The following is a 25,771-nucleotide window of genomic DNA, read 5'->3' as shown; positions in this document are numbered from 1 at the left end:
GTGTGTGTGTGTGTGTGTGTGCTTGTGTACATGTGTCTTTGCGTATGGGCAGCCTCTCTCACACATGCAGGCACATACCATCCACTGTGCCCTTTCCAGTGGGTAGTGGTATTGCCTCCCTGACCCTGGTTGCCGTGGGTGCTGCGGGGCCTCGGATGGGTGCCCATCTGGCCCGTGTGGCGTTTCATTCATACGCGCTCATAATGTCTGCCCCCTGCCTGCTCTGTCCAGGGGTATTTTAGTGACGCCTGGAATACGTTTGACTCCCTCATCGTAATCGGCAGCATTATAGACGTGGCCCTCAGCGAAGCCGACGTGAGTATGCGCCCACCCGCGGCCGCCCGCCTCTCACCCTCCGTCTGTGTACGTCCCGCTCCCCGCCCGCACTGGCATCACCTGGACAAGTCACAGACCCCAGCCTCGCTTCATCTCACAGCAGGACTTTCCTAGTAGGAGCTGCAGGAAAGAGGCTTTGCCAGGCAGAGCCCCCGCCTGGGCCTCGTTAGACACGGGCCGCCTTTTGGAGGACGGGCTGTTTTTGCAGCATCACCCAGAGCACCGGTAGGCAGGGCACGCGAGGTGTCTCTCACCATTCTTGTTTTCTGTGTCAGCAGAGGTCTCCGAGGCGACGTGTTCTATAACGTTTGTTTCAGGGCAGTTTTTCAAGCAGCCGGCGGCACGCTGGAATGTTCCCTGTTTAACACTGTCCTTTTCTCCTTTTCTCCTGTTGTGCTTCCTGTCCTCTGTGGCTGAATGCTTGCCCTCACAGCACTATTTCACTGATGCATGGAACACTTTTGATGCCTTAATTGTTGTTGGTAGCGTCGTTGATATTGCTATCACTGAAGTGAATGTAAGTAGCAAACTTTGTGTCCTACATCGTCATTTTTTTTTTCTCTCGTTAAGTCTGACATAGAAGAGACCAGAAACGAACCCCCCTGCACCCCCACCCAGGGACCTCTGTATGTTTTAGAAATCCAGGCACAAAAGTCTCTTGAAAGATAAAGGCCATTTTTGGTCTCTCCACCCTCACCCCTCTCCCTCCCCGTGAAAGAGACAGGGAAAATAAGTGTAGAATGACCATTTTGGAACTAAAACGTTTTAATGGAATGTCGTGTCACAATGTTAAGGGCTAGGAGTTATGTGTGTGCATATCAGCACACCTTGGCACGTCACCTGCCTGCTTTGTGCCTCAGTTTCCCCAGCTATAAAATGGAGTTCACAGTGTGTGTGCCCTGGTACCCACAATGGTTCTGTGAAGGCACGGGAGGGAAGCCCCACAGCTGTGCCCTGAGCATGTGGTCATTGCTGCTGGTGTCCTCAGCTGTCCTGTCCCGTGTCTGCTGAGTCCGACTGGTGACACTGGGGAATGTCCCCATCCCAGCTCCCAAAACGGTGATGCAGCGTGACAGCTGCCCAGGCCTGGGGAAGGAGGCCTAGGTGCATCTAGGGGGTGAGGGGTGGGGAGAGTCATACTCCTTTGTTGCCCGCAGTTACATCCTTTGATGAGGGGCTAATCAGCAGGGTAGGTGCAGCGACCCTCCCTCCAAGAAGCACCCCAAGAACCCTCCCCCCTTCAAAATGAAGAGGCTTGAGAAAGGGGAGCCCCACCCCCTGCCGGCTCCTCTCGGGTCCGACCCTGGGCGAGACTGACGGGCCTGAGGCAGGCAGAAATGGCCCTGCCCACCTGGTCTGTCCCAGGTCGCCCTCATTCCTCGTGGGTGTCCAGTGTGTGTGCCAGGCTGTGTCCAGTCCTTTGTGGGGACCGCTGTGCAGTGTTGGCTTCCTGCTCCACACCCCCAGCCTCGCCACTCCGCACACTCCGCTGCCACCCTCTGCCTGGCTAACAGTGGCAGGATCGCACGGTCCATCCTGGTGCCCCGACAGCCCGTGTCCAATAAGGATGATGAACTCCCCATGGTGCCACCTGTTTGGGGCTCGGCTGGTTCTGGAGAAAGGAACAGTGGGACGTGCAGGCCAAGGTCTGGCGGTTCTAGTCCTGTTCCAAATGGCTTGTTGCCTCTGGTCCTCAGTTCTTTCTTGGGTCTACTGGGGTGAATGAAATCTGTTCTCCTGGCTTTGTAGGTATGCTGTGATAAAATGATGTGAGTTATGTGTGAAAAGACTTGCTAAAAAGCGCAAAGTGGTAGGGAGATTTCCCATGCCATAAGGAGTGAAATGGGCTAAGACATTGGCATGTGCATGAATGTGCGACTTAAGTCTCATCACACCCAAATCCATGCCATAACGAGGTACAAAATGGCATCTTACATCCCCTAACCTCCATAAGCCCAGACTTAGGAAAATTTCACTTCATGTGAGATGTTCCGTAAGTCAGCTAGAAAATTGCCACTCATAATGTATAAATTACTTTGGTCATACGTTCATAATAATCTGATGTTAATGGGAACAGAGCAGGACCCTAACGGGGCTGCCGCTGGGCTCTCTCCGAGTTGATGAGCAGACATCTGCCTGCTGCGTCATCTTGTGAAAGGTGCTAGTAACATCCATCACCATGTGCTGCGTGGGAATTCCAAAACAGATGCTCTGAAGTCAGAGGCGGTCTGTAATGGAAACGAAAAGGGAATAAACCACACTTTCAGCAGGTCCCCCTAGAGCACTCGGGGCTGCCAGCCTCGTGCAGGGGTTGGGTGCAAAGGCTTAGTTTCTGGGCACCAGGATGTGGCCAAGGCTTGTTTACGGAGGGAACAAGCCAGCTCTCCAATGCCAGACCCGCCTGCTGGCTGGCGGGGTGTGGCACCGGTTCATTCCGCACCAGCACCTGCCAGGCTGCTCGGCTGCCCGGCTGCTGCATGGCTGCCTCTCCCTGTGCTGGGTGCAGGAGCCCACTGCTTCTGTCCCCTCTGCCCAGCCTCGCTCATCCGTGTCTCAGTGTTGTCCTCCTTCATGAACTTCGTCAGTCAGGTCTACAAAAGCCCACCACACTAAGTTTTCTAGTTAGCACTCACACCAGGGTCCCTGCCCAGAACAGGCTGGCCTTGGGCCCGTTCCTGGCATTCCCTGAGACTTTCAGGACCACACAGGTAATCTTCCCCATAATGTCCTTCCAGTCAGAGACCTTTTCCCAGCCAGACGTGGCTTGAGGCCGAACCTTCCTCAGCGGGTGGCAATGCCAGCTCCCTGCCCTGGGCCAGTAGAGCGCCACGGTGGGAGCTCTCGGCGTTTCCGTGCGAGGCCTCAGTGCAGAACGCATGCTCCAGGCACCTTCTCGTTTATTCAGTCGTTCAACACTTGTTTATTGCATGTCTAGACTTCTCAGACCACAGGGGAAGCGTAGGTGAGGCACAGAGATAAGACCGGGTGTCCTCAACCTCTGATGGGAGAGCTAGCTCAGCGGGCTTCTGACTCCTATACCCCCTCGCCCGCACCTGCTGCTACAGCCTCTAGAGAGCACCTAGTGTGTCTCCTAGAGAGCACCTAGTGTGTCTCCTAGTGGCCTGTCCCCAGAGCTCCTGGGTCAGCTGAGCATGAACGCTCTTGGTCCATTGCTGGCTGTGTTTAGCTGCCATACGTCATCATTATTTGCAATATTAACTTGCTGTGCTCTCTCCCCCAACTTCTGTTGATCTTTATTTTCTGTTGCCTAATTGATTTTCATGTTTTATTTTTAGAAAATTGTAGCGGCAAGTATATATTTATACATATATACGGTGAAGTCATTAAAGCAAGCGCACTTTAAGACTGTATACTTGTGTTTGGCTTCCCCACCTTTGGTTTTCGCTGAGTTCCACGGGACATGCTGTCCGTCATGGTCATCTAAACTGTTTCCCGACCCAGCATTCGTTGTCTCCAGCCTGGGCCTGAGCCGAGGCCAGGGTGGTCAGTCATGCCTGGCTCTGCAGTTTGCCAGCAAAATCTCCAGGAATGAATGATCCGACCTGGAAATGAGAAACCGAGCTTGCATTGTATTCTTTGCAGAAACATTTTGGATGGCCCTTCCCGTTGTCCTGCCTGCGTGCTCACCCAGCCCTCTCCCTCCTGTCGCCCTCCCGTGGCCCTGGCCTGCTCTGTCATGGTTTTATCTCTCTTATGGATGCGTCTCCAGCACTTTTATCGTCACATCACCAAGCTGCTAAAATGTCAGTCGATGCCTGGCAGGCTCACGTTTGCTCCCTCTCAGATGCCCGTTTGCTCTTTGGTGAAACGCATCCCGTCCTCCCTAACCTGAGAATGGCTGCTTTGCCGTTACCATTATTGCTGGGGGGCAACGTACTTGCGTAGAGCCCACGTCTGCCTTTTTATCACCTACAGAAGAGCATGTCAAAGGTCAGCAGGGAACCCACTTCTAGGGACCCTAGAGTTGTCCCTGACTTGTCAGGTACCCAGCTTGGACCAGGTGGCCAATAGCTGCAGTCAGCTTCTTGTTCCGAACCCACAGTCAGGTTGTCCGGCCCTCCGTTCCATATGCTCACCCTTTTTTGGAGACCAGGTTGCTGGTTTCTGGACACAGACTCAGCAAGCCCTTCCTCCCAGAGGCATTACATGCCAGGTCAGAAGTCATCAGAGGGACCCCTTCCGCCCCCCCAAAGGGCACCTCAGGTTAACTGGTTCTGGGATGTTGGCTTGCTTTTTGTCTGAATTTAAAAAATTGCATCCTTTCAGCTTTTCCAGAAAAAGGTGGGAATGCAGAAAGTGTAGCCCGTTCCCTTTAGTTGCACTTGTAGGGGGCTGACTGAGAGCCCGTGGGAAGGGGCTGGAGCGAACATCAGGAGAGCCGAGGGATCTCGGGAGCTTTCCTGACCCGGCATGTAGTTTGGCCTCCGGAGGCTGCGGATCATCTCTCTGGAGGGGTCCCAGTGGATGCCTATGGCCTCTCAGGCTTGGAAGGAGCCTCAGAGGTCATCCAGTCCCAGCCCTGAGATGACACTGGAGTCCCCTCTAACAGCTGCCCGGGGAGCAAGTCCTCTCCCCATCGGGGGTGTCCAGTGGTTGATTCCAGGGCCCAGCAGAGAGTCCTCCTCCGCTCCTTGTGAGGGAAGATGGGGTGGAGACTAATCTGTGCACACAAGTACCAACCCCCCGCCAACCTCCAAAGAGCCCACCGTCGGCTCTAACAGTCCAGGTGGGCTTTTCTAGGGCTCCTACTCTGCCCAGCCAACCCATACCCACAGGGAAATAGCTGGAGACGTGGCCTGCTTTCCCCCCCAGGACTGCAGTTCCTGGCCCTGGCAGCATGTTAGTTAGAAGAGCCCAAAGCTTAGGCACCCCTCCCCCCTCCCCCATCAATGAAATGAGAATGTTGGGGCAGGACCTAGCCATCGGATTTCGTCAGTGATCCCTGGACTCCAGTCCTAATGTGCTGCCCGGGTGAGAGCTGGCCTGCCCTTTCTGCAGGCTGGCATTTGTGGTTTGAGCAAAGCCATCCTCAGGGTCCTTCCGATGTGTCAGATGTTTTAGCAGCTTGCACTTTGCTCGTGCTGCCTGGGACACCTCCCCCGAGCAGCCTCCTGCCCACTGCGGCACACAGGCGGGGAAGGCTCTGCTCGGGGGCACGTTGCTTGATGTGTTGTTTGTTCTTTCCTTCCTCCAGTGCATGTTGTGCTGCTTTGTCCCTCCACAAACGCTGTTTCCTCCTCCTCTTTGCTTTTTTTTTTTTTTTTTTAACTAAAGAATATCCATGGTTTCAAGTCCATAGTCCAAGATTTGTCTACTTCAAAGACATTGATTGAAAGAGAGATGGGTACTTGAAACGTCAGGGTGGCTGCTGATTTGCCCATGTCAGAAGAAAGAGGGCGGTGCAAAGTCTGTCAGACGTGGAGCAGGACAGAAGCAGCAGCAGAAGGAGCCTGGCCAGAGCAGGTGGCCAGGAAGTGTGTCTTCCCCACCCACAGGCCTCATTTTCCCCCAGGCCCAAATCACAGGCTGTGTGCACGCATACACACACTCACACTCACACTCACACTCACACAGCCTCGCACTCCAGCTGCATGGCTGACTGAAAGCTGTCCTGCACACAGGAGATGGTGTGGGAGACGCCGAGAGCTCAGCAGAACTAATTCCCTCAGTTATTAAAGCCTTAGGTTAAATACCACCATCTACCCCTTTCCGGAGATGCCAGTTGTTTGAGGTGAGAGGAGAGAAGAGGAGAATAAAAATGGTGACCTGGGCTGGGACAGTCCCACTGCAGAGTTCACCTCCTCAGCATCCCAGGTGGCGCAGGAGCCCTTCGTACAGTATCAGACCTATCAATCCTGGGTGCGGAGTCACGTGGCTGAGTCTCCGTGGTGATGGCATGTGCCCATATTTTCCCATGAGTTTTGTGGAATTTTATTTTTGGTCCCAAGAGGCAGCTGCTGACAAGAGTGAGGCTTCAGTTTGGAGCCGAGATGGTCCCTGTATCCCCGGGGAGGAGGACCTATCAGATTGGTGTGCGCTTCCACGGCGCACACAGCCCTTAGCTGCAGGGAGGCGCCGTGCGTGCGGGAAGGCTCTTAGCAGCCCGAGCGCACGCAGCAGTGTTGGGCCCCAGCCAGGAGAGCCTCGCTCGCTGCCTCGGGGGTCAGTCGCCTGGTAGACCAGCTGCTTCAGCAGAGGTGCCACTCCCGAAGGAAAGAGAAAGGCCATCAGCCCTCCCTGTTTGTTGTAAAGATGCCTCCTGATATTTGCTGCAGTTTTCTTACAACCACTTTGTGGTTTCTGAAGCACTTATCGAGCATCTAATAAGTGCCAGATCCCATGCTGGGCCCTGAGTGGAGTGGGGCAAGGCCTTGCCCTCGGGGGGCTCCCAGCCTGAGGGGGAGGCAGTGAAACAGGGTGGTGAGTGCTGTGATTCTGCACCCCGGGCCCCAGCTCCAGCGCCCCGCCAGACCTCTGCTGGGGCAGAGCTCCCGGAGCTCAGGGCAGGCTGGTCCTGAGCGGTTGCTCTCCAGTAGCCACACAGAGCGGGGCTTTATCTCCTTGAACTGCGGTCTGAGCTGCCAGTGGGCAGTGAAGGGGAAATAGATCTCCTGCCCCCACTGACTCAGTCTGCCTAGCTCCCCAGCAGCCCCACCAGAGAGGGCATCATGGGACACACCCTGCCCGGGCGTGTGGCCCCAGCGTCAGAGTGTGGTCCAGAGGGCCTGTGGGCCACAGGCAGCTGCCACTCCATTCGCCCCGTTTGGGAGAGTCAGTCTGTTCCTCAGAGTTTGGTTGGCCCATTGCAAAGCAGTGAGTTCTGAGACTCATAGCCCGGATTCAGCGAAGAAAGCCAGGCTCCCCAGAAGACACAGAGAGAGCCCCACTCTGCATTTCAGTGTAGGGACAGCTGAGGTCATGCAGCATTACCGTTCCTGGGTGCCTGTCAGCCCTGGAACCTCACATCCTGGAGGTGACTTAGAAAGGAGCGTGAGCCTGGGTCCATGGCTGCCTGCCCTCAAGTTCATTTCCAAGCAGAGTCCCTGGAGTTTTCTCAGGGAGGGAGCAGGTGTGTCGTCCTAAGACGTTAGCCACACATTTTTTTAAAGGGGGGAGGGGATGTCCTCCCGGACCTCTGCTTCCTTCCTAGTTCATTAATTCCTGTTCAATCTTTGATTTCTTAAAGCCAACTGAGAGTGAAAATATCCCTGTCCCAACTGCTCCACCTGGGGTAAGACCAGCGACTAGTGCCCAGGGCTGGGCCTTTTCCTCGAGTTTATCTGGCCATGTCTGGTTCCCAGTGTTTCTGTATTCTCCATGATTGTTCTTCCAGAACAGTGTCTGCAGTGGTTTGCATTCATCATCAGTGTCCAGTACTCTTTGACCAGCCCAGCATTCACCTCTTAACACACTAGACCACGTGGACATGCATGTGCTGTGTGGACACAGTTTTCCACGCCCTGTGTTGTTAGCATGTAACTTTTCCTTTCATATCATGCTTTTCAAGGTGAATAGGCCCTAGAAACACATCTTCAATTCTTACTTCTGTCACCTGTGTTTGCATCTGTTGCTGTTTTTTCTGAAAGTGTTGCATGTTCTACTTTCCATTGGGTTTGACCTCTCCATGATAACCCTTCAGAACTCTGAAGAGAGCAATAGAATCTCCATCACCTTTTTCCGTCTTTTCCGAGTGATGCGATTGGTGAAGCTTCTCAGCAGGGGGGAAGGCATCCGGACGCTGCTGTGGACCTTCATTAAGTCCTTTCAGGTAAGAGCCGGGCCACGGGCTTCTCTTTGTCTCTGAAGAGCCTATGCAAGTCAGTGATTGCCCCCCGTTGTGGCAGTCCAGACTCTTTTCTGCATGATCTCTGATCACCTAGGTCACGTGACTGCCTGGGGTCACATGACCAGCCAGGTCAATAGAGAATACAGAATGCTGGAGAGACCTGACCCTTCATTACTTGGGAAATGAAATAGGATTATCTCCTTAAAGGAAGCAGAGCGAGATGTGGAGCCTCTGAGCACTCAGTCTGCTCCCAGCATGACCCCAGAAGCTTCAGAGCCTCTCGCTAAGGTGGCTTCTCCTCATACAGCTGCAATGGTCCTGTCGTCACGTGCTCTAGATATAAATCCAGGACCACTTCACCGGGGCCAGCATATCTCACCAGTGTCTTAGTCAGTTTCTGGGAGGGTTATAGAGTTCAGGACACTTAGGCGTAAACTAGCTCTCATTCATCACTGTGATTCTTCAGGCTGCTCAGCCCAGTTCGAGTCTATTCCTGGACAGAACCTGGCTTCTCTCATGCCTTCCAGCGCCCCGCCTGGTACTTGAGTCCTCTGGACTGAGAGTGGTATAAATTCTTGTTAAAAAGATACACCCATGTAAGGAATTTGTAGATAGGCACAAGCATTAGAAAATGTATCTTGCATCTTATTTTTTTATTTGACTATTTTAATTCAAAGGTGATAAATGCTCACATTAACAAGGGAAGCGATCCAAAGATATATAAAGGAAAAGTTCACACTGACCCCCACCACCTCTGAGGTGACCAGCATTGACATCCCAGGAAGCGTTTTTCCTCGGTGGGTAGGATTTGAACACATAAAGAGGAGAAGGGAGTAGATCCAGAAACCTAAAGACGGAAAATCGCAAGTCCTGGTGGAGAAAATGTAGGAGGAGCCAGAATGTGGCTCTGAGACAGGCGGGCAGAGCAGGGTCTGAGGCAGGTGAACCTGGATCTTGGTGAGGGATGAAACCCGACAGTTGTTATTAACATGGAGTGGAAAAAGCACCAGTTTGTGAACTGCTATACAAACACAATGAATTGAGAGATGCAAATCAAAACAACAATGTGGTACCATCTTACACCTGTCAGAATGGCCAATATCAACAAATCAACAAATGACAAGTGTTGGCGAGGTTGTGGAGAAAAAGGAACCCTCATGCACTGCTGGTGGGAATGCAGACTGGTGCAACCACTGTGGAGAACAGTATGGAGTTTCCTCAAAAAACTGAAAATGGAACTCACGTTTGACCCAGTAATCCCACTCCTAGGATTATATCCCAAGAAACTAGAACCACCAATCAGAAAGGATATATGCACCCCTATGTTCATAGCAGCACAATCTACAATAGCCAGGATTTGGAAACAGCCTAGGTGCCCATCGGCAGATGATTGGATCAAAAAACTATGGTATATCTATGCAATGGAATACTATGCTGCCATAAAAAAGAAGGAATTCTCATCATTTGCAGCAACCTGGATGGAATTGGAGAACATCATGCTGTGTGAAATAAGACAGTCAATGAAAGAGAAACACCACATGACCTTACTCATTTATGGATAATAAAGAACATTATAAACTGATGAACCAAAAGTTAGATATAGAGACAGTAAAGCAACAAGCAGACTGTCAAATTACAGAGGGGAGGGGAGGGAGATCTGGGAGAGATAGATCAACTGAAGGACTTGTATACATGCATATAAGTACAACCAATGGGCACAAAACTCTGGGGAGGGTGGGTATGTATGGGAGGGGGGGCAATGGTAAAATACGTACACAGATAATTTAATAAAAACACACAAAAAAACCACACATAATGAATTCATGTAATAATATTCTTACTTTTAAAGAAATTGCTAAACTTTTTCTTTTACAGATTTATGTCATGGGGTAGTAGTTCATAAAAACCTAAGAAACTGTGCCAACAGAATGCTTAAAATATTCCATAAATTAGGAAGAAAGTGCATGTAGGTATAGGAGAGCCTGATGCTCACCCTGTGGACTCAGTGAACTGGTCCAGCCGCCAGGATGGTGTTACTGCCCCTGGTCAGGCTGTTGGTCACAGGTGCAGAGATGGCACACATCGGGAAGTGTCACAGCCACTGACCTTCAGCAGACAAGAGAGGAAGTCAGTGCTTTAAACAAGTGTGCCTAGCATTAGGGTTAACAATCTGGGCCTTCCTTGGAGGTGTGCTGGGCACATGGACATCTTCTGTCATGTGGGATGAGATACACAGCAGTTGAAGAACATTGGGTCAGAGGACCAGGGTTCTGACCTGATACACAGGCTTATATCTGATGTTCCTAAGGAGAACCCAGGCTTGACGACCACCCAGCTACCTCCTGACCCAACCCCCAGCTCAGTGTGCATTTTAAGAAAAGTGTCTTGTTTTCCACAGTGACAGCCAGAACGTGGCTCTTTCCCCCTGGCCCAGTAATTCCACTCCCAAGACTTCTCCTTAAGGGAACACGTCAGCAGATGGCCAGGTGATTTTGCATAGAGCTCGTCCTTGGCAAGGTGAACCACAGTAGCCCCTCGCTTCCATGCACACAGGCCCACACAAGAAGGTGGGAGCCATCCAAATGTCTGCTCTGGAATGGTTTGATCAATTGTAGAATTTCACAAAGGAATCCAGTGATTAATTTCAGCATTATTATGAGAGTGGAGTGTCGGTGGTGACACTGCCTCGGGTTAGGATACACTGTTGACTGTGGGAAGCTGTCCTGCCTGCAGTTCCGTGACACCAGGTGTGCACATGCTGGCATCTTAGGAATGAAGCCGCTGTGCTGGGCTGGGGTTTAAGAAGTCCGTTCTCTCTGTGATGTTCTTTCAATATAACATGGAAGAGAAAAGCACGTGTTGGTCTTCAGTCTGTACCGAGCAGCACGGGGACTAGAGGCCAGTGGTGAGCCAGTGTTTCCTCTCTTCCAGGCGCTCCCGTATGTCGCCCTCCTCATAGCCATGCTGTTCTTCATCTACGCGGTCATCGGCATGCAGGTGAGCCCAGCTCCTCGGGGTCCTGTGTGCTCGGTGGTCCCAGATCTGGGGCAATTGCACCTTTGCCAGGTGGAATGGAAAGCCAACACGACTGCTGCTTAAGGGAAAAGGAGATAAGAAAGCCGTGGCTCTGAAGGAAAGAGCCGGTGGCACAGAGAGACAGTCTCAGAAGAGCAAGGAGGGGTTGGACTAAGCCAAGAAAAGCTGGGTTTGGTGGTACCCCTCACCTCGCTCTGAGTCTTGGGAGAGTCAACTAATCAAGAAAAGCCATAGCTGAGTTTAGCAACAGGAAACGCCATACTCAGAGAAGCCACGATTGTACTATTTTTTTGCATCTGACCTGGGACCCCTGTCTTGCCTCATTAGCACCCTGAGAAGAAGCATGAGACCAGGTCCTTCTGTGACCTGGCTGGGGGGCTACAGGAGGCTACCGGCCAGCTCCTCCTGGGGTGGGAACAGGACGGGGGCTTCATCAACAGCAGCCCTGACCCAAAGCTGCAATGGGCGGAGCCTCCAGGAGGAGGGGAGGGGGGAGGCCCCCCTGGAGCCGAACCTTCCTGGGTGGTGTCTGCCACTTTCTCAGTGGGTGCGGGTAGATGCCCTCTTCCAGATAAGGGAGGGTGTGAGTGTAAAGAGATGGCGTGATTCCCGAGGAGAGAAGGAGTCATGCTTATTTATTCTACTCTTGACGGCAGAGAAGGATTCACAAGTCCCTAGGAATCCTAGCAGGCATTATGAACCGTCACACGCTAGAGTCCCTGTCATTCAACAGCATGTGCCCTGTGTGCCCCAAAAGGTCCCCTATGGCAGGACGCTCTCACCCTAGCCCGGAGCTGTCTCAGAGAACTGGGACTTCATGCACGTACCTTCTGGCTCCACGCTCTTCTCAAATGTCAGTCTGCTTCTCTGAGTCCCACACACATGTCCTAACTTCCCCTTCCCCTGGAGGGAAAGCCCACCCTGCCCTCTGTGGTCGGCAGCCCCAAAGGTCTGCCACCTGACCTTTGTGCACACCCGTTCTCTTAATTTCCTGGCGTACCTCTGAGGCCCCAGTTCTGGGCCTGCATCTCACTGCCAGGCACCTCCCTGACCCAAGGCCCAGCCTCAGCTATGCGGCCCTCCCTGTGCCTCCTGTGCGGCTGGCCCACCCGCTCTCATCCCAGGGCTGCTGCCTGGTGCTGGCTTTTCTGTCTCTCTTCCAGGGTCAGAGCTCCTTGAGGGGAGAATGTATCTGCCGCCGCCTGCTCCTGTGGTTAGCACAGTGCCCGGCACATCTTTGCGAATACGTAAAGAGTCTGGCCTGTGGGAAAGCTCTGTGGGTGTGGCTCGAATTTGAGTTGGTTCTAAATTTAGACAGGGAGAGTTCTTGTTTCTTTTTTTTTAAATGATAAAAATCTATTCTTTTTTTCCCCCTGATAATTTCTCCTCCTAGATGTTTGGGAAAGTTGCCATGAGAGACAACAACCAGATCAACAGGAACAACAATTTCCAGACCTTTCCCCAGGCGGTGCTGCTGCTGTTCAGGTGACTGATCCCTGCCCGGGGCGCGTGGCTCCAGCTGTGGGCTGCAGCGTGACAGAGGACACGTGTTCCTCGGTAGCGCGGCTGTTCCCAGTTGGTCCTGGTGGCTTTCTGTGCTTGTTTGTTTTGTGTTCTTAAACAGAGACACGGACAGCTCAGCCACAGGGGAGTGGTGCTGGCTTGTAGAAACTGCTGTGTTCATTTCAATTGTGGTGGTTTAAGGTTTATCCCTCTGGGAGTTAGTGGGTCTGCTCAGGCCGCCAGGGAACTGGGAGGAGGTGAGCGAACGCATGGGAGCACCCACTGAAACACAGCCAGGCAGACAGAGGTTTTGCAGGAGCACAGAGGCACATCCTAAGATGTGGAATTTGAAGTTTTACGGGATTGCTTTTAACTCCAGTTAATTAACTTTGCAAACAAGGGTGCCTCAAAGTGAGAGAACTTTCTAGAAATTATACAAGTAATTGATAAGGACTCAGTGACCAGATAGCGAGTCATTTTGCAAGTTAGGCAGTTTCTAGTCCTTGGCTTTCAACAAGGTGAACGGGGTCTTATCAAGTTGTCCGATGTTAAGTCATTAAAAGAGAACAATCAACAAATACTGTCACATAGGGGTTTAAAGAAGAGAAGGCACAAAACCAAACATCTAATTTTACAAAAAGAATTGATGTGCTCGTATCCATTGATAGCAATCAAAGTTATAGCAGGGATACTGAAATAAATTGCATTTGAAAATAAGTAGGAATTTCATGTTTTCACTAATTCAAACTGGCTTTTCAACAAAGTCCTTAGGTTTTGCTCCAATGAGAAACTTTAAAAAAAAAAAAATGTTTTAGAGGCCTGAGCCTCAAATCCCTCTACGCCCACTAACAGCCCTTCCTCTGCTCGCTCTAAAAAGGTGTGCGACGGGCGAGGCCTGGCAGGAGATCATGCTGGCCTGCCTGCCGGGGAAGCTCTGTGACCCCGAGTCAGATTACAGCCCCGGGGAGGAGTACTCGTGTGGGAGCAACTTCGCCATCGTGTACTTCATCAGCTTCTACATGCTCTGTGCGTTCCTGGTACGTGAGCAGGAGGCTCCCCTCGGCTCAGCAGGCGTCGGTGTAGCACTTGGAATTCAGACCAGGGACGTTGCCCCACTCACCTCCTGGGGGATTCTATGCCGATGGGCAGCTCCCTCCACGCCAACAGCAGACTTGGCGGCTTTTGTGGGGGGTTTTTTGTGTTTTTTTTTTTTTTTTTAATTTCCTTATTGATTATGGTGTCCCATAATTGTCCTCATCCCCCCATTCCCATCCCAAACCCCTCCCTACATATGCCCCCACCCCCCTGTTGTTCAAGACCACTTGTTAGGCCCATATGCATGCATACAAGTCCTTTGGTTGATGTCTCCCTCTTTCCCCCAAACTCCCCGTTTTGTTTTAGTTGCCAGTGGTAAGCCCCTTCTTTGTGAGCAGGGCCTCAAGGCTTTGTCACGGGCTTGTGTGCTTACTACCCCACTGCTTGGGACCTCTGGTTTCTTTCTAAAAAGATCAAAGCCCACGCACATAGCAGTGACTTAAGAGTGTGAGTTATTTGGTAGCAGTGAAGCGATAACACTGCTGTGTGCCTCAAAGGTCCAGATAATTCCTCGCCCTGCCCTCCCCTGGGACTAGCCCAAAGCCATCCCGGAGAGCTAGAAGTCTGCTTTCTCATTAACCGTTCTGCAGGAGGGGTTTTCCAGCCTCTCTGGGGAAATGGGGTCACATGTTTTGTGCCCCTATGCTGAGGAAGCACTCACCGGGGTCCGGCCGGACGTATCTGAGTGCCCCTGAGGCTCCCCCCTCTGGTTTGCTTTCACAGATCATCAACCTGTTTGTGGCCGTCATCATGGATAATTTCGATTATCTGACCCGGGACTGGTCTATTCTGGGACCTCACCACTTAGACGAATTCAAAAGAATATGGTCGGAATACGACCCCGAGGCCAAGTAGGTTGGGGAGGATGCCCTGGCTGTTTGTGGGGGCTGTTTCTGGATTGGGGGGCCATGGTTTTGGGGAGGTGGGCTGGGCTGGACTGCATGCTCAGCACTGCTGCCCGGACCTCACGCTCTGCTCTGCCTCAGGGGGAGGATCAAGCACCTGGACGTGGTCACCCTGCTTCGCCGCATCCAGCCGCCCCTGGGGTTCGGGAAGCTGTGCCCGCACAGAGTGGCCTGTAAGGTGAGTGTCCTCCGGGTGTCTGATGGCCTGTCTCGCAGAGACTCCCTGGCTCATTCAGGAACCGCTCGGTGACCTCCCCTCACACCTGCTGTCGGCGCCCAGGATGCCGAGACGAACGGCCCATGGTTCCCATCCTCAAGGCGCTCCCAGAAGTGTCACTCCCGGGACCCCCTGTCAGCCGGCCATAGGAATAGGAGGGGAATGTGTCATTCATCATTGGGAGAAGGCAGGGGACGGAGACCTTGGCGTAGGCCCAGGAGGAGAGACGTGGGGGGTTGTCAGAGATGGAAGGAGCACAGAGAACCCCGGCGCGGAGGCACATGGTGGTCACTGGTGTGGCTGGGACAGAGAGGAAGCGGGGGAGGGCACCGGTGCGTGTGGTGTGGCTGTGGGGAACCCTCCAGCCCAGGCGGAGTTCCAGGGAAGAAGCCCGGCTGGACTTCCGCGCTAGAGGGAGAAGTAAATCGGGGCAGGGGACACCCGGGAGAGCTGTGGGGCCTGTCTGGGTGTGACGTGACAAGAGCCAGAGTGGGGGCAGCAGGAGGGGGAGAGAGGAAGTGGCTGAGGGCTTCACTGAGGAACTGGAGAGGAGAAGACCGGCTCCCGGGTGTTTCTAGCTTCTGTGCTGGTGGACGTGGCGCCGGGCCCCCTGTGCCCCCTGTGTCAGCTCTCCTGTCCTGCGCACAGGCGGTGGCCGGGCGTGGTGCATCCAGACCTCCCGCTCCGTTTCTGTAGCTCTCACCTCTGACCCTGCTCTCTCGGAGCCCCTGCTGAGCTCAGTGTCCCCTCTGGAGAGCTCACAGTGACTCGCCTGGAGTCGGCTGTAGCAACAGCAAAGAAGTCCATTTCTTTTTCTTCTTTTTTAAAAATATATTTTATTGATTTTTACAGAGAGGAAGAGAGAGGGATAGAGAGTTAGAAACATCGATAAAAGAGAATCATCGATCAGCTGCCTCTTGCACACCCCCTACTAGGGATGTGCCCGCAACCAAGGTACATGCCCTCGACCGGAATCGAACCTGGGACCTTTCAGCCTACACTCTATCCACTGAGCCAAACTGGTTTCGGCAAAGAAGTCCATTTCTAAGAGAAAGGCAGGGTTTGCCTGTGGAAACTCAGCTAGCCTGCATTCCTGGACAGACCCATGGAGCAGAGTAGAGTCTACCTTGTATTTCCAGCTTTCAGAGATTTTCTCAGCCCCACCCATTGTTCCCTGCCTTGAAGGACCTCACACTTGCGGAAACCATGAGGACTCCACAAGGGTCGCACCAGGGCAGGTCCCTAGAGGACATTCTCTGTGTGAGGAATAGTCATGCACCCCGGCTGCAGTTGTTGGAGGGCCCGAGCCCCCTGCCCTGTGCCTGGCTCCTTGGACCTGGTACCACGTTTCACCCTCACAACAGCCTGAGCGATGTGCCCAGAATGGAGGCCTGACCACAGGCTCCGGGGAGAGCTGGTTGTTCAAAAAGGGAGGAAAGTGCTGGAACAGCGAGGTGGTTGAACAGTCAAGGTTAAACAGAAAGGCAGAGCACACCGAGGGCCAGCATTTGTGTTCGTGATAAAAGCTTTGGTCTTTGTTGTGTCAGAGCCCCAGCTAGTAGATGCTCCTCAAATGGCTGGCGAGTTACATGTTTAGGATTGAGTGGAAAAGAGGTGAGGGGAAACAGAGTCACCGCGGAAAAGGGCTGCGCGGCCATCAGTCACTCACAGGCCGGTAAGAGACTCCTCTTTCTGTTTGCAGAGACTAGTTGCCATGAACATGCCTCTCAACAGTGACGGGACAGTCATGTTTAACGCAACCCTGTTTGCTCTGGTTCGAACCGCTCTGAAGATCAAGACGGAAGGTGAGCCCTGGGGACAGGTCAGGGGGTAGAACTGGAAGGAGATGATACCTCCCACCTGTGCTCTCCCTTCCGGGCCTCTCCTTGACAAGGGGAGGGCCTGGGAAGGGCATGGTGAGTGCCGTGAGCGCCCCCGTGCCAGTGGGCGCCCTGTTCCCACCTCCCTCATCCCCTTTCCTTTCTTCATGCTTCACTCTGTCCCTGAGGTTTTGAGGTGACTCCTGCCACTGCTCACTAACGAGCAGACACGGGTGGGAGGTCAGGGCAGCGTCAGCACCGTCACCCGTGAGCTCACTCCAGCTGACCCTTCCTACTCGGTGACCTTTGCGAGGGGTGTTTCTGTTCTGAGCTGTAGGATGTTTCTCTGTGGGAAGGAGATGAGCACACCTACGTCAGGGGAAGTCCTGGCGATGAGGCGAGAGGATGCCTGCAGAAGCCCCTCTGCAGTGCTGGCATGTGGCGGGGAAACACTCTCATGACCAGCTTCCTCCCAGCTGAGATCAAAGCACAGGGGTCTTCAGGGCCACACCCAGCGCTGGAGCGTGCCCATGGAGGGTGGCGGGTGGCAGCTTCAGAGGTGGCATGGAAAGCAATTGCAGCAGGTTGAGGAGTGACCGTGAGGTGGAGAAGCAGAGACTGTGGAGGAGGAGGGGAAAGAGGGGCCGGTGGTGGACACCACGGAGTCGTGGGCAGCTGTTTTCCCGCAGCCCTGAAGCTTAGGGTGACTCTATCCAGAAAAGCCAGTCCCCGCAAGCCAGCGGGCTCCTTGCTGTGGGCCTCCTGCACCTGCCCCCCTCCCCCCCCCCCCCACCCCGCATCAGCGAGGGACGCAGGAGGCGGGATGGCCTTCTGCACCGACCTGTCCATGGAGGAGACAAACATCGGCCCATCTGAAAAGACCAAGACATGCGGGTGTTACAGATGGATCCGCACAATGGGAATTGAACATCTTATGTGGGTGGAATCTAGTCTGGGTCTACAAGGAAGGAGGCAGGATTTGGCAATCTAGGCTGGGAGCAGCGGGAAATGTATAGGTGTGGGCCTGAGAAGGGAGAACATGGGTTCCAGAGTAAAACATGTCCTTCCCACAGTGGAGTGACTGCAGCTCTTAGGAAGTGTGAAGGCCCTGGCCAGGGAGCCTGCGGTGAGGAGCGCCCCTCTGAGGGCCGCGCCGCCCCCCGAGGGCCATGCTCCTACCCAGGTCAGCATGGTCCTGGCAGAGGGAGTGCTGGCCAAGAAGCAAGGCTTGTGTTCCCCTCTTGCTCTTTGCATCCAGGGAACCTGGAGCAGGCTAACGAAGAGCTCCGAGCTGTGATAAAGAAAATCTGGAAGAAAACCAGCATGAAGCTACTTGACCAAGTTGTCCCTCCAGCTGGTGGTCAGTGCACTCTCTTTCCTAAGTAGCTCTTGGCCACCACGTGGATCTCGGGGTCGTGCCTGCCGCCAGCCCGGCTGCGGGCTGCTTTGGGTGTCAGCCAGGTCACTGAGGCCAAGCCAGAGAAGGCCTCCGGCCTCTGGTGTAATCACTTGGGGTCATAGAAGTAACATCCCAAAGGAGAGGCCTCAGTGGGGAGGGGGGGGGGGGACCAGACAGGGTGGCTGGTGCCAGGCTTTCCTGCTTGTGGGGAATTAATGTTGGGAACACGCCTGCTGCCTCAAAATGAAAAGCCTGGATTCTGGGGGTCCAAAATGGAATTTTTAAAGCTAGTTTCCACTTATCCTTTAACTTATTGTTGAAAGCTTCTCACCAAACATTGATAGCTGTCAGAAAATGGTATTTTCAAAATTTTCTTGTCAAGACTGAGATTACTATCATAACTAACTTTCTTGTAAATGTAAACGTCCCTATCATTAGAACTTAAGTAGGGACAGGACTAACAGGCATGCTTTTTTCTTTCGTTATTTATCAATTAATAACCAACTAAACTTTTAAAAGATTTATATATATTACTATATATATGTCAATATATATAGCAATATATATATATATAATTTATATATTGTTTTTTCCACTTTCGTTTGAATGCACATGGACTTAGAAGTTGAGGTGGTTGTTTTTCAACTTTTATTTTCAAGTTTTAAAGGTGCAGGATCCGTTCAGGTCTGGACACTGACTCCAGAACCCCAAGCTAAGATGGTGGCCAATTCCTATTCCTCTGAGAAGGTGACAACCTCTGGCTCTTAAAGAGAGAGCGTTGTGCTGGCCAGCTCTGGTCGTCAGCATGAAATGAGAAGCAGAATGAGATGTCACTGCAGAGGACACCCATAGCTAGCATGGTCACGGCTCAAAGCCGGGGAAGATGACCCACAAAGAAATGATAAAGGGGAAGCAAAAGGGCCCCCCAAACCGAAAAGAACAAAACCCTCAAACGCCCCCCACCCCCACCCCGGGAACTGATCCCGCACACACGTCCACGGGAGAACGGATACTGCTGTCCACAGAACTGATACTGCACATTTAAAACAGCCCTAAGTTTCCTTTTCTTTAGAGCTGCACACCCAAGTGCTCGCATGGCTGAGGTTTAATCGCTTTATTAAAAACTGTCGTAACAATGTGCTTGAGCTTTTTCTGCAGCCTCCATTCCTTTCAACTCAGTCTTTCAGAATATTCTGAAGCAATTCTGTTTTAGGGTGGTGGCATGGAATCAGAGTTATCTCTTGCCAACTGTATTCCCCTACAATGTTTCTTGAAATGCAGATGCATGCTTCAGAATAGTGCTCTGGGCTGGCTGAGTAAACCTTCCCGGGACACACCACCTTCATTACAAACTAGTCTCACGCACACACGTCAGGGCCCATTCTGGCTAAACCCCCTCGGACCGCATTCTCTGAAGCTTCGTTTCTTTTCATTGGACCAGAAAAGAGTCCAGAATTTGGCTCACCATCTAAGCTCCCTTCCTTTGAAAAACTGGCCAGCTTTTAGCTCTACTAGACATCTACTAAAAGCTACATATTCCTCCACATTCTTGACCCAATGACGGGCCTTGGCTTTTTCTCTGCATCTCTTCCAATGGAGTGAGTATTCATCTGTTTCAAAATGGCACCAAGTGGCACTGTGAAACCGAAAAGTAGGAAAGGGGGCTTCAGGAGGAGATGGGGTCCTCTGGAGTCCCGTGCCATGGCCTGTGTATGTGCTGGGATAGTGTTGTTGGGCTGAGTCTGCCACTGTAGAAGGTCGAAAGGCCTGGGTTTCTGGCTGCAGTGAGCGGACCTGAGTGAGGTGCTGGGCAGCGTTCTAATTCTGTCTCTTGTTTTTGAGTCTTTCTCATGCCAGTTGGCCAGTGGTTCACACCTATCCCTCTCCATGGCACACTTAGAAAGTGAGAATATTCGTTCAGCCCTCCAGGCCAGCAAGTGGGTAGCTCCCACAGCTGAGGGGCTCTGTGTCCCCCGTGCTGTAACCTCGCAGAGGGCAGCAGACTGAGCCAGGCCAGCTGTCCCTACGCCGGGACTGGCCGATGTGGGGTGATCAGGGAGACCCTTTCAGACCCGGTAACAGAAGGTGCCCATCTCAGGAGGAGTTGCTGGCACCGTGTGATGTGAGGTGCCCAAGGTTGTCATGAGCTTGATAATCAGGGGCCACTCAGGATGCAGCCCTGGAACACCAGCTGGGGACTTCTCTGTGCAGGAGTCTGTGGCTGTGGGGACAGCCTGTCTGCTGTCTCTGTCATACGGCTGGTGTCTCATTGCCCATCTCTGACCCTTGCTCATGTGCTCCCCTCCATTCTTGTCACGTATTTCATGGGTCCTCCCCTCCCAGGGGCTCTCCTTGCTTTGGGCCTTTGCTCCTTGGCCCCTTTGCCCTAAAGAGCACTCAGAGCCGGCTCCACCCCTTTCTCTCCAGTCCTGAGCCCAGGCAGCCTCCCTGCACTCCTTCCTCCTCTGGCAGAGGTGGGGAACATTCTGCCCTGGGCCATATAACGCCCAGAAATCATTTGGCCTGGCCCTGCCAAGTCATTAGGGGTGAGTTAACTAAATGTTTGACCAAATATGACAGGCTAATTTTTAAGCTGATAGTTCATATGGCCTGTGAATAACGTTATAAATATCCAAGTGGCCCTCCTCAGAAGGAAGGTCCCTGCCCTGTGCTATGGCTTTCATTCTCCTGTTTTTAAGAACTCTTCCTAGGCTCAGTCTGTTAGCTCAGCATTCCAGTAGAGCAGACCATGCGGACCTTGCACCCTGCCCTGGAGAGCCAGGGGTGGCTGTGCTCTGCTCCCTGTGGCCCCTCAGGGAGAAACACGTCAGCTCTGCACTGAGGACACTGCGGCCTGGCTCCAGGACAGGAGGAGCTCAGACCCCCATGCAGGACCCCCTGGGCCCCTCCAGGCTCGCACAGTCCGGGCTGAAGGGATAGGAGGGTAGGCCTATGTGGGCTGGAAGGAGGAGGTGGTCTTCTGTGGATAGAGTGGCCTTTTCCTGCGAGCTCCCAGAGAAGGCTTGGAAGTCTTGACTGAGAGGCCATGGTGGTGCAGCAGGCGGAGAATCCCCAGGGCCCCCAGGGGTCTCTAGGCAGTCAGCAGTCGGTCCCCCTCCTGATTGCAGCCCAGTAGCGAGAGAGCCTTGTACTCTGGGAGAGGCCACCCCACAGACAAAGGTGGCCCGTGTGGCAGGAGGTAGGCCATCCCTCAGGGAGGTGGTGCCGAGGAGGAGGACAGCTGGCTTGGTGCTCATGTCCCAACCTGACTGGCCTAGGGCAAGTCTTCAACCTTCTCAGCTGTCAGCACGGGCGAGCAGATCCACCATCTCCGAGTTGTGGTTGAAGGGGCCGGGCAATCTGAGTGGAGCTCCCTGACTCGGGGCCTGGCACCTGTAGATGCCCAATAGGAGGGGCGGCTGGAACTGGTGTCCAAACACCCCTGGGCAAAACAGAGAGCAGCTCAAGGGCAAAGGGTGAAGTGTCAAGACCTGCATGGTCTCTCTTTACCTCTCGCCTCCTTGCCCACGGGGGCATGATTGAACCAGCCTGGGACAGGTGAGGGACCACGGTTTCACATGCCGCACAAAGCCTGGGGTTCACGTTGGTGGCCCCTGCACCACTCCAGACTTGCCCAGCTTGGCTTTGGAAGGAATGCAACACGTTCTCAAAGTCAAACCGCTCCAAGCAGTAGCGTCTGACAAGGATGTTTAGAGAGGCAGCCCCAGAATGCCCAGCAGTGTCCAGGCAGTGACACCTTCCACATGGGCACCAAACAAACCCCACCCACAGTGCATTGGGGAACACGGTGGGCCTCGGTGTCCCCCAACTGCGTGCTGTAAAACCTATTGCAGGGGATCTCACTGTTGGCCGGGTGTAAGATGATAGTGATTCTCGTGGCTCAGTCATCCAGCCCCCAGACTGAGGGCCACCCAAGCAGGGGGCTGCGTACTTTACCTGCCTCTCCTCCTGTGGTCCCCACAGATCCTCTAAGAGACATAGCCCTTTTTATACATAGAGGTTGAGCTCCTTGCTCCAGATCACGTGACACTCTTACAAGGGCAGCCTGGCCAAAGGCTTAGCTGTGCTAAAGCCTGAGGGCTAGCGACCATTCCGCCCCCAGCCTCTGCAAATCATGGTCAGTGGTCCATGCCCACAGCGGGTGGTGGGCTTAAGCTTCCCACCCAGGAACCATGGGCACACTGCACCCTGGGGGAGCAGGGCTTGTGGAGATCCTGGGGCACACACACACTGCCAAGGTGGTTTACCGAGACAGCCAGAGCCTCTATTTCTGCCTCATGCATCACCTGTAAAATGCTCAGCAGAATTCCAGTTGTTTCTGAACAAAGAAGTCAGCTCCACCACAAGGTTAGTTGGTGCTGTCACTTATAGCACCCCCCCCCCCAAAAAAAAAGCCAAAACACACACACACACACACACCCCACAACTAGTTCTGAATTACAGACCAAGAAATGGCATATGGAGGCTATTGGCAGAGAGTCAAAGGGGCACATGAGAATCTGGGTTTGCAGTCACTTTAATGAACCTTCCTCCTTTTCTGAGCTTGTCTATCCCCTTTCTGAAGTCTCTTTCTTTATCTCCAGGCATCGGGATTTGAATGGTTAATTGCCCTTGGAGTTCATGGTAATTACACATGCAAATCCCTGTGCACAGGAGTGAAAATATGACCCAGGAAAGCCTTTTTTTTGTTGTTGTTTTGTAATTTTTATTTTAAGTAAATAACCAAGACAGCACTTGATAATGTTACTAATACGCTGCTCTACTAAACGTATGACAAACGTTACTTTCTGCAATTTTGAGCGTCAGTCTATCTAACTGACTCTAACTTCGAGCCTTAACTGCTTTGCCGAACCCTGCTTTTCGCTAGAGCTAGTCTCCCTCCTGTGTGATAAGCCGAGAGCTCAGTGCCTCCGCGCTGCCCCCCCCCCCCCCCCCCCCCCGGCCCCATCCCAGAAGCCAGGGTGTAGGCTCTTGGTGCAAATGTGCTGATTCGGGAGAGCTGTGTCTGGTCTCTCCGTTTAGATGATGAGGTAACCGTGGGGAAGTTCTATGCCACTTTCCTGATACAGGACTACTTTAGGAAATTCAAGAAACGGAAAGAACAAGGACTGGTGGGAAAGTATCCTGCGAAGAACACCACAATTGCCCTCCAGGTGAATTGTTGTTTTGTTGTCTTACCTTTGCACTAACCACTTTTACGAGCTTATTTGAAATATTAGTGAGCTGACAGTTCATGGTTGAGCAGTACCACAAGGATGTGTTTAAACTGAGCTACTGCACACGCCCTAAAATGTGGACTAGCCATTTCTGGGCCACCAGGTAAGTGCCTCCCTCTCCTTGCTTCCTCTGGCGACTGCGGCCTGTGGCACAGGGACTCCAGGACAGCCCTGGGGGAGGGGAGCCAGCACTGCCTCTCTCCTCCAGGCTTCTCCCAAGGCAGTGCCCTCCCGGCAGGCACCCACCCCCCCCCTCCCCAAGCCCTGGGCTCCGGCCCTGGCTGCCCAGGAAACAGCTTTCCATCTGAACGCAAGTGCTTTGTTTTGTTTCTGTTTGTTTCTTACCCCACTGCTTGTTGGTTTTTTGGTCCATTTCAGTAACATCCATTACCTCCCGGTATGTGTGCGTATGCGCTCGCGCGTGTGTGTGTGTGTGTGTGTGTGTGTGTGTGTGTGTATGCATTTGTGCGTGTGTGTACGTATGTGTACGCCTGCGGCGTGTCTGTCTCTCTGTGTTGTGTCTTGGTGGCCGTGAGGCTTGCTGTGCAGATGCTGCTCTCTCCCACCTGGCCAGCCTCTGGTCCCTACCCCTGAGCCAGCCTGGCCCCGCCCCGGGCTCTGAGAGTGTGGAGGTGGCTTTCAGGAACCTCTGGTTCCAGCCGGGGTGCGAGGATACCGAGTCCTAGGTGAGCCCCGAGCTCTGGGAAGGGAAGCAGGAGTGCAGGCGAAGGGAGTCCCAGTGGAGACCTGCACACGGGGGCCAGGAAGGGGACTTTGTGAGTTCTGGTGGTGAAGGATGCAGGGAGAAGAGGGAAAGAGAAAAAGATGCTAAGAACTGGAGAAAGGGAACTAGAGAGGTTGGCGAGTTGTCAGAAACAACTGCTTAAATTAATCAAAACCCCTGTCATCTCTGTTACCCACCGTGCTTTGGGTCCGTCACGAATAGGATAAAGGATTTCTCCCTTTTTAGTTTAATCTGAAATTGCTTTTCTGACCCTCTTATCACCACATCTTACATTGGGCCTAACAGTTATTGGTAAGGGTCAATGTGAAATAATCCTGCACTTGTTTCTTTCGGGGGGAAAATGCCCAGCATTGTCTTTTTTGTGTTCAAAGTGATGGTCAGGACTGAAGCAAAGGCTTGTGTGTGACCTCGCTGAGCGAGGGAATGGGAACATGAGTGATGATGAAAGAGCGAGTGAAGGAATGTGGGGTGCGTACACACATGTTGGGTTAGTAGGTGACCTTGTGTGACCGTGACCTGCTGTTTCATGATAAAACCTCTGCTCCACCCAGACAGCTGCAAGGTTGGGGGCGGCAGGGGCTGGGGGGACTAACTGAACCCAACTGCAGGCTTCCGATCTTCCTTTCTCCGATCACATCTCCCACAGGGAGCTCAGTGGACCCCAGGCGCAGGCAGGTGGCTCATTGCTGTGTCAGGTTGCAGACTTTGTGAGCAAAGCGCTTTCGCCTCTGGCTGACCCAGTTTGCCAACGCGGTAGCCCTTTGGTCACAGTTCGTAAGGAGCCTTAGACGGAGCAAACTGAAAGGTGTCCATTTGAACAGGCAATGTGGCCACGGATGCAAAGAGAGGGGGTGGCGAGCGTGTCTCCGATGGCTCTTCCTGGAAGGAGCCCTGGGCCAGGAGGGTGAGGCCGGCCAGGTGTCAGAGCGCCAGGGTGCCCTCTGCCTGTGGGACCTGCTTGCTGTTCTCAGGGTCTATGTAGTTGGTGGGGACGGTGGAATTTGATGACTTTTCTGGAGGGGGAAATGCACTCTGTCATGAATAGCTGTGTCGTAATTTACGTTCATCAGGTCAGCTCTGTGTTGTTAATCAGGTCAGCTCCTGTCTTCTGTGGAAGGCGTGGCTGATGACCGCCTCGATACAGAGTGATACCTTTGAGTCCCCAGAACTCCCCAGTTAGGTGGCTTCAGTGCTTGCTCTGGTGACTGAATATAGTTTTTTGATATTTTAAAACCTGAAAGAACACATAGCTAAGCAATTTTCACATTTCACGAATGGGCTCCACTGAGTCTTCAGGTTGAAGGTTCAAATGATGTTAAAGCTGCCTTTTTAAATCATGGGTTAAAAGACTATCGCATTGTACTACGGTAATGCTGAGGTGTGTGTTTTCCCCCCTCCTAAACATGTATCATCTTGTTAATGTACGGAAAGAGTTTCATTTCCTCAGTGAAATGCAAATATTTCCAGTTAGGTGGTAATATCAACACACTTCCCCTGGTTCCGGTGAGAGCTGATGTTGAGGGCACAGCCTAGAAAATTAAGCTGTGTTCATAACCTCGACAGATAAATTCTGGAAATGAGTTTGGTTCCGAGGCGAATATTAAAAGTGGAAAATTTTTGTCTCCTTGGAGGGCAATCCTAATTACATTTTTGGCTTCCTCTGCTCTAAAA

The 25,771-nt window shown here is 52.8% G+C and overlaps 1 protein-coding gene across 13 annotated transcripts in view; it reads left to right on the top strand.

Annotated features, from left to right (window-relative positions):
• Positions 1 to 25,771, top strand: part of CACNA1D (calcium voltage-gated channel subunit alpha1 D) — a 286,013-nt gene that overhangs the window by 237,641 nt on the left and 22,601 nt on the right. For 5 of the 13 annotated variants that reach the window (XM_084902874.1, XM_084902868.1, XM_084902873.1 and 2 more), the window contains exons 30-40: positions 770 to 853; positions 7,544 to 7,588; positions 7,997 to 8,125; positions 11,075 to 11,140; positions 12,573 to 12,664; positions 13,560 to 13,719; positions 14,501 to 14,628; positions 14,764 to 14,860; positions 16,602 to 16,704; positions 17,978 to 18,079; positions 23,162 to 23,292. In XM_084902874.1, coding sequence (XP_084759000.1) covers positions 770 to 853; positions 7,544 to 7,588; positions 7,997 to 8,125; positions 11,075 to 11,140; positions 12,573 to 12,664; positions 13,560 to 13,719; positions 14,501 to 14,628; positions 14,764 to 14,860; positions 16,602 to 16,704; positions 17,978 to 18,079; positions 23,162 to 23,292 — 1,137 coding nt within the window. Of the gene's footprint in view, positions 1 to 231; positions 316 to 769; positions 854 to 7,543; positions 7,589 to 7,996; positions 8,126 to 11,074; positions 11,141 to 12,572; positions 12,665 to 13,559; positions 13,720 to 14,500; positions 14,629 to 14,763; positions 14,861 to 16,601; positions 16,705 to 17,977; positions 18,080 to 23,161; positions 23,293 to 25,771 lie in introns of all 13 variants that reach the window. The other 8 variants (XM_084902875.1, XM_084902878.1, XM_084902876.1 and 5 more) reach the window with 5 other exon arrangements.

This window comes from Pipistrellus hanaki (assembly GCF_964339955.1).
Source record: "Pipistrellus hanaki genome assembly, chromosome: 13".
NCBI lineage: Eukaryota > Metazoa > Chordata > Mammalia > Chiroptera > Vespertilionidae > Pipistrellus > Pipistrellus hanaki.
Note: the sequence above shows the minus strand (reverse complement) of the source record. Positions and strands in the feature narration are given on the sequence as shown.